Source organism: Sander vitreus, chromosome 12, assembly GCF_031162955.1.
Source record: "Sander vitreus isolate 19-12246 chromosome 12, sanVit1, whole genome shotgun sequence".
Lineage (NCBI taxonomy): Eukaryota > Metazoa > Chordata > Actinopteri > Perciformes > Percidae > Sander > Sander vitreus.
The window spans coordinates 21,976,068-21,984,745 of NC_135866.1; the positions used below are offsets into that span (position 1 = coordinate 21,976,068).

Here is an 8,678-nt window from a genome sequence, read left to right on the forward strand (position 1 = left end):
GATTCATTGCAGGACTGTTGTATAAGACTGCATTGGTTTTAGCGTACTTTATACATGTATCTAATACTGGCAACAGCGTAGAATATGATAAAACAGTTAATGTGGCAGCAGACCGAGCAAGACACTGATGATAATAACCCCACTATAAATAAGTGCAGACAGCGATAGAGTGTGAAGTCTCATTGTGCGAAAACAGTATGGCTAACAGACATTAACAGCCTCAGAAATTCCATCTCATAGGTTTCTTCTTAAGCACAGAGTTGATGTCAGTAGCTATAATTAGGATCATGTGTGGTCTCACCTTAGCCTAAGTGAGTAAATTAGTAACCATGTCTAAGTGTGACCCTGTTATCACATGTGCATGTTTGTGCATGCGTCCTTTAATAGTCCAGAAAACCTGTTTATATGCAGATGACTTATAACAAACTGCTTTTGAGAAGTGGAGGATTTACGCACAGACTTCATTTAGTCAGTCTGTGCATCGTGTTTGTGTGTGTGTGGGTGAGTTCTATTTTGCCCTGAAAATGAGAAGAGGGGAAACATCTAAGTGTTTCTAATGTGGATTAAAGCTTTAATCAAAGAAGAGAAATGAGAGAGGCAATAAACTTTAATATAGTTTACATTTTACAAGAGAGCTCCAAAATATCACAGAGTCCTACCACTGCACCCTAATCTGGTACTACTGAAGAGATCAAAGCTTTGATGCCATATAAAGCAGAGATTTTAATTCTGACAGGGCTTGTTAAAAACCCACAGGGCTGATCCTGTCATCAAAATGAATGGCCAAGAAAAAGGAAAAAAAGAGCTATTTCCCCTTTGAATAATATACTTATGTGAAAGCCCTATAAAGTTCAAATCTAAAATTCCACTGGACCATTTGGAGCCTCTGATAAAGTTATGGTAACCATGCATCCAAAACTGCTCATGAGTGAACACCAGAGTGTGAAAATAAAAATATCATTGGAATAGTCCAAATATCTACCAAATGCACAGCTTCAATAGGAATACAGTGACTCTGTAGAGTGGTATGTCCGGGAAAGCTAGGGGTTAATTTAAGACTAGGAGCAAAGCCTGTTGCCAATTAGGAGCAGTGAGCGCCACATGTGGGCTAGACGTAGCTATCTCCAGAAGGGGCAAAAGGGGGCAGAAACTGCAGTGCGCGCAATGGAGACAAGTTGATGTATGTGCAATCCCTTGTTCAAGATCAATTGGCACTTACATGTATGGACAATCACTAATTTGAGGGATATTTTTCTCTCAGAGAGATGATCAAAAAAGATCTACAAGACTGAAGGATTGGTGCGCAAAAAGGGCCACCATTCAGCCGTGCCCTGATTCCGTTTTTACCTTTCAGCGTTGCAACATGGCACCTATCTCTACCATATTTTTACTCTGTGTAACATCTTTACTCAGTGGAGCTGAGAGCGTATCTGAGATGTGCCGGGGGACGCGCTGCTTCTCTGGCCAGGACTGGAGCAGACCGTGCGTCGGTGCGCACTGCCAGGGGCGCACAGAGCCAGCGGCGTCCCGACGACAGTTTCACCACTCTGCACAATCCAGACAAGGACAAGTCTACCCGAGTTACCAACAGGATGCTCATTTCACTCATCGCCAAGCCCAGAGCGCGCCGTTAGCACCTTACACCATCATCCAACCTCAGCAGGGAGGCTATGCGCAACCAGCGGGAACGGATGGCACCAGGAGGACGAACCCGAGAACCATCACGGCGGAGGTGTTCCATCCTGGCTGCGCCGGTGGGACCTGTCCGACCACTGTCTCTCAACGCACGACGAGTGATGACAGTGCAACACGGGAGTGTAAAGGGATTGGATGTAAACTTCCCCTCCGGATGCGCCAAAAGCCCAAGCCTTGCGTCGGAGACGGCTGCGGTACGCATGGAGGAGACGACGGGAAAGGACACTCGCCGGTTCATGTGACAGACAGAGCGGCGCAATTTCTGGATGAGCTTCCAGATTTTGGGTCGGAACGTGGTGCATGGATACAGCTTACATGTGACATGAAACCAGGTCAGTATCAGTCTGTGAGTGATTAGCCACAGAATAGAAGGATAGAACATTTAAACTGCATGCCTTCTCAGTGAGAAAATAATAGTCACTTAGCTTGCTATGTAATAGTTTTTTTCTTTCTTTGCCACAGGGACCAATGAGCTTCCCTCAGAGGATGCTCTTGTGCTGCAGCTGCAGCTGTCTAAGAGCCAGGAGAAGCTGGTTGAGGCCCTCAGGGGCCAGCAGGACGAGGTCAGGGAGCTGCAAAGGCTCCTCAGTGAGCAGCAGGGGACGCTGGTGAACCAGCAGAGAGAAATACTGGAGCAGCAGAGGAGAATGCATGACCAGATGGAGCAAGTAAGGCTGTTGTGAATGATGATGAGCGAGATGTTGATAGTTGGTGGTTTTGTTACTGGGCAGTGATTAGAAAAGCATTAAACATTTATTTAGATGAGGTGGATTAAAAAAAAAACAAAAAAACCTACAGAAGTTTTATTTTGTTAGATGATATTGCTGACCTCCCTGTGGTCGATCTTTTCCATATGGTGATCAAAGAAAGAGAATGTTCTGCACCACAATCCAGTTGAAATTAGGACCATTATACACAGAACAGACCAATCGGGGCTGAATAGAATAGTCACACATTTTTTAATTTAATATGTGTGTTCATATTATAAGTCATAATGATTATTACCATGATTACACTGAAATTGTATTTTTCATATTTCATTTTTTTCAGGTTAAAGCCCAGTATAACATAATGATGGACAGCATCAAACACACATCTTTCCAGAATCTCCAGGGAGAGCTAGACAGTCACATGGAAACCATGAGTGGGCAGGTTAGAGCCCAGCAAGCACAGCAGGCTCTCTCTCTGCACAAGGTGGACATGGAGGCCAGCGTGATGGAGGTGAGCTGCAAGTTGAATCAAGAATCAAGGGTGTGTAGGGGTGTTCAAAATATAGTGTATGGACAACAATACCTGACAGTCAATATGATACCAGATGTTTCCATCCTTAGAGACCTAATTTGTAAGTAAAGGCAACGCGATAAAAGTAATTTGGAACTAAAGGAATGTACAGAATTGGCTTTATTTTCATGCCAGCCACCATTTTGCAAGAATATGTGAATGTTTTTCTTTTTCAAATTATATCAGTTGATGATCTGCTGCAAAGGCATACACTGCACCATAGAATAATATTGAGTAATTAAGTAAGTCATAAACTTTGTCTCGTCCTACTTTAACTAGCATATATTAAATGGATTGGAAACGTAACTAAGCTAATCTGATTAGCTACTCTACATAACTTTCTTTATGATATGGACCTGACTGTGATGTTCAATGACGTGTTTGATGCCGTCAGGTGGGTCGCTCCGTGTTGGCCTGTGGGAACTGCGGTTCTGAGGAGTACTGTGGCTTCAGCAGCGGTCATCCTCGATGTGAGAAATGTACCATCTGTCCTGCTGGCTTCTTCCTGGTTGCACAGTGTTCAGTCCATGCAGACAGAATCTGCCAGGTTAGCACTATCATAAAATATGACAGTTGAACTTGTGGACATAAACGGGACTCATACAATATGAAAAAAGTAGCTTAAAGCACAAACAAAACAAAGCTTGTGTTGGTGGCAGTGGCGGACTCAGGTTGTCTGAGGGACAGGGGCGACAGAAATGAAAAGGGGCACCAGCACGCACAAAGTTTTCTAGCATGTAGAGCAGCCTACATGGCACTGCATCACATTTTCTCAGCTTAAAGGGCACCCTAGAGGGTCCTTTATATTTTGTATCTACCTGAGGGGCATCCTACAGGGCCCCAGGAAATGGGCTCAGCCTTGCAGCCATTTTCATCCAGTGGCCACTAGAGGTATTGCAATGAAAAATCCCCCCTGCGGCCCAGAAAGGATTACCATTACCAGAATAGGCCACCATTGTAAAAATGACGTCTGTAAAACTGTTGCCAGGAAACCTCACACTTCAAACAAGTTCTATTATGACTCTTTCTATTATGATTTTTTTTATACAATGACTTTTTATATTTGAAAAACGAGAAAAGCGATTTAAAAACCTGTGATGTTACCACAATTAAAGTGTATGGGCCGAGCAGGACACTACTGCGCATATTCAGTGGTGCCGCATAACACGGAAGTAAACCTTTGGGATCCGGTAACCAGTTATTATTATGCATCCATGTTGGTGGGTCCCTGAGTTATAGCAGATGTGTATACTATATATAAAGTAGAATTGTCATGACAGACAGAAAAACATTAGCAGGAGACTTTGTGTGTATGCAGTAGGGGTGGAACGGTACACTGAAGTCACGGTTCGGTTCATACCTCGGTTCAAACATCACGGTTCGGTTCGGTACAATGGAGGGAAAAGCATAACAAAAATGCAGAAGGCAATTTTTTTTATTTTGCATGTCTCAGGCTGTACCACCTAGTGTCATCCAGTCTCTCCCCTGAGCTAGCTGCAACAGCCTGAAGTGTATACAAGTAAGATGTAAACAGTAAACAATAAGTATGCTACCCCACATCATCTCCAGACTCCATCTGGAACTTGTAAACGAAATAAGACAATCAGCTAGTAGTGTGATATGGGAGACAAGCGCTGCTCTCATATGTGAATGCACAGAGCAGGGGTGTTAAAAGAGCAGCTTCGGTTACACAGAGCAGTTGGCGAATTGTGGCGTTAGCTTCACACGCTAACAGTGGAGCTAGCAGCAAACAGCGAAGCTAACGGCGGAGCTAACAGCTAACGGCAGAGCTAAAAGCGGAGCTAACAGCGTAGCAAACAGCGTAGCAAACAGCAAAGCAAATGGGCCTGGAAGCCATTTGTGGTCGAGGCAAGAAGGGATACAGCTACAGTACATCCGTGTTTGGTTGTATATGGAAGGGACTAGTTTGCTTCATGTGGACTCACTGGACCGACTCAACATGTAGGCGGAGCTTGGGAGCTTCAGAGCTAAGGCGTGGCTACAGATTAGATGTCCCTAAGAAACGCGTATGTAACAGTAGTTCCACATTACATTAATTCATTTGCACGCAAGTTTTATTTATTTTCATACTGTGTATTCTCCGTGTAAATTCATGTACCGAACCAAGACGCCCGTACCGTTTCAGTTCAATACGAATACATGTACCGTTCCACCCCTAGTATGCAGTTTGGTACTGTACAGGAATTTGGGTTTTTGCCAAATACAAAGTTAAAAGGGGGGTGAGAGTGAACCAAAACAATAAAGTTGTGGCTGCAAAACCAAAACAATGATCTGAAAGACGTAGAGTGGGGTAACTTTCTGTGGGTTCACAACTAATTAAGCATTCATTATGGCTGCTTTGAAATGGAATCAAAATGTTGATTTATTTGTCATTACAGGACAGAGATGAATGCCTTGAAATAGCTGATCTGTGTGGGGGTCGACAGAAGTGTCTCAATACTCCAGGTAACATGAATTACTGAGAACATTTGTCAATATTGTTTGCATTTGATTACAACTCTAATGTCTCTTAAACATTCCCACATTTTCCCTGTCTTCCATTTGTTACTACAACTACAACAACAAACTACAAACAGATTATTTATAATTAGAGACAATGATTTAAGTGCTTTCTGAAACAAGTTTTGAACTTTCAGCTATTTGCTTTCCTATCGTCAGGTGGATTCAGGTGCCAGGGCATGACAGAGCGAGAAGCCAGCTCAGGAATGTGCGGCCACGCCTACTTCTACAACTCGGACATGGATGAGTGTCAGGCCTGTAATGAGTGTGATGGAGAGCCCGTGGCTTCACCTTGTACCTTCACCACAGACACCATCTGCTCTGGCCCTGCTGCTGCTGCTGGCGACAGTGTCCTTTCTCTGTCCTGGACCGGAGATGTGAGTCTGCCTGGCGCAAAAGGCCACGTCCTGGCCCACGCCTTCCCTAGCGTGCAGCTTCAAATCCAGGGAAGAGGTGATCCAGGGCTGCTGTCGGCTGAGGATGGGCGCCTGGTGCTTAGGCAGCACGGTCTGGTCTGGCTGGATGAGAATCTTTCTGTGAGCCACGGCTGTCGAAGCTTCATCCAGTTGTGTCTGCGTATGAACAACACAGACGGCTCTGAGGGTCGCGACCTCAGTGGCTTTAGGGTCGAGCAGCGGGAGGGAAGGTCGCTGCAGAGCGTCAGCATCAGTGGAGTAGCAGAGGTTGCCCCAGGTCACATGATCTCCCTATTCCTCCGGAGCGCCAGCCACCACTGTAACCAAAGCAGTGAAGGTCTGCAGCTGTACGACCCTTCAGCAGCTCCGCTCAGTCTCCTCTGGCTCTCCCATGACACCGGGGCTGTTGCCATGACAGCACAGGCCATGGTGTCCGCACACTACCATACAAACTATCGCCCAGTCTTCCGTACCACCTCCACCTCTGACCCTTATGTAGTGGGGCTGACTCATGACGGCCGTGGGATCCGTTTTGCAGAAAGTGGCACAGTGCGTTTTGTATTTCAGCAGGCGTTGTACTCCATGGGCCAGGCGTGTGTGAGTGAGGGCTTCCAACTGTTGGCATACCTCAACCGTAATGGAACCAGCGTGGAGCTGTGCCGTACCTTCAAACCAGGCGTCCATTATCGAGACACATCCTTATCTCTGTCTGGAGCGGCTAAAGTTGGCTCTGGGGACACACTGGGCTTTGAGATCCTCTCTCCTGCTCAGTGCAACGTACGTTTCTTTGGCGATGAGACAGGCATCAGTATTCTCAGCTTGGTTTGGGTCCCCGCTGCTCTTTCTTCCTCTCTTTCTGCCTCCGTGTCTCACACCGGCCTACCCTCAGGAGCAGTTCGAAACAAGCCGCTGTTCTTCCGCCAGACAAGTGCTCAGGTGTCCCAGATGGGGCTGCTGGGGAAGGCAACCACAGATCAGAGACAAGATTTTGTCTTCAGGGAGAGGGGCACAGCCAGTGTGGCTCTGGATCTCAAACTCATTCACTCCTGCAACCTGGTCAAGGTGACTCTTCTAAGGCGAAGTGATCCAGAAGAGTCAGTTGGTGGACGGGAGGCAGAGGGAGCGCGACCTGTCCCTCTGGCCCAGCAGGTGGGTGGTCAGATGCCCGAGGGAAGCCATTGGGCCAGTGTTAGCCTGCGGGCATCCTTCCAGGTTAGTAACGGCACAGCAGTGTTCTTCACACTGGATTGTGTACGCGGACGAGTCAATCAGATCAGCTACCAAACAGGAAGTGGAGTGTCAATCCTGTGGGTGGCAGCATAACATATGAAAGACAAAACATGTTGTTTTTATATGGTTTCCAGTTCAGTAGACCAGATGTTAAGCCATTTATACAGTATGATGGACTAGTTTTATTGGTTTGATTTTAGAGGAATAGTTAGACATTTTGGAAAAGATGCTTACTTTGTTTCTTGTCGCAAGTTAATTCAAATTTGGCATTTATTTCATACGCATGATCTAAAACTAACCAAGTAGTTTTGCTTACCAAACCTAAATGGTTAAGCGGTTTTAAGAGGTTGTGGTCATTTCACGTATTTCTGTGAGATCGGGTTGGTTAAATATTAAGCTACAGCCACCAGAATGTTAGCTTAGCTTGGAGGAAACAGTTAGCATGGCTCTGTCCAAAGGTAACAAAATACGCCGATCAGCACTCACAAAACTTACCAATTAACACATTCTATCTTGCTTGTACAAAAAGAAAAGTGTAAAAGCAATACATTGTGGTTGTATGGCAGCAGGCTTGCTGCTTCCCCTTGCCCCCAGCGTTAGTGCTAAAATAAGCTAAGCTAACGGTCTCCTGGCTGTAGCTTCATGTTTAATGGACAGATATGAGAGAGGTATGGATCTTCTCATCTAACTTTGGAAAGAAGGCGAATAAGCATATTTGCCAAACTTTAAACTATTCCTTTAAGCTGCTTGACTTTATAGTAAGTAGCCTACAGCTAATTTGACTTTTTTTTTTAAATATATTTTGTGCTGAAAAAAAACTCAAATATGGCTTTTATTTAAAAGAAAATGTAGCATCATGTGTTCTGTGTAGTGTAATAATTTCAACAGAAGTAGATGTAAACTATTTTCTCACGCTAGAGTTTTCTGCTTTTGCTATGTTCAGAAATTCCATGTGCTGTAGTAGTTGTGTCTTTTATTTATGTAATTCATTTACTCTGTTGACGCCTGAGGACCTTCAGCTCATTCCTACTGTGACTACAGCATTTTCTGCTGTCACCAAAAGCAGATCACTGCTGGTTTCATTCAAGAGTGTTTTTTAAGAGCATGTGTTTCATGTTAGCCGCCATTTTCCAATGTGAATATCCACTGCATGCCTTGTTTAATGACCACTTTCTTCATAATATGGAATTAAAGAGAGTCTCACTAATGCCTAGTTGACAATCTTAATCTTAAATATTAACACCTTAAAATATAGTTACTGTTTACTCAACCTAATCTGTAATAAAGTGTATATTTTATGTTTTATATTAAATCCAATAAAATGAAAATTGTTTTGCTGGATTTTTTGCTGCTGCCTCTGTGTAAGGACTCCGCTTGCTGAGATGGGGTGTCATCATTTAAAGCAACATTTTTAAAGATATTATTTTTCTCATTTTCAACAACTAGCATTTTTAAGCAATACAACACTCATTTTAAAACACTTAGGGGGTTTTACCTCTACAGCCAAACTTGGTCTGCTATGGTTATTAGCTTACT

The 8,678-nt window shown here is 44.3% G+C and overlaps 1 protein-coding gene across 1 annotated transcript; it reads left to right on the plus strand.

The window, feature by feature from the left end:
- The first annotated feature begins 1,119 nt into the window (after positions 1-1,119).
- LOC144526881 (uncharacterized) lies at positions 1,120-8,477 on the plus strand. Its single transcript, XM_078264599.1, has 6 exons — positions 1,120-2,027; positions 2,158-2,363; positions 2,746-2,916; positions 3,371-3,523; positions 5,376-5,442; positions 5,656-8,477. Exons 1-6 carry the CDS (start codon positions 1,364-1,366, stop codon positions 7,233-7,235), a joined length of 2,841 nt encoding a protein of 946 aa, XP_078120725.1. The 5' UTR covers positions 1,120-1,363; the 3' UTR covers positions 7,236-8,477.
- Positions 8,478-8,678: the final 201 nt, after the last annotated feature.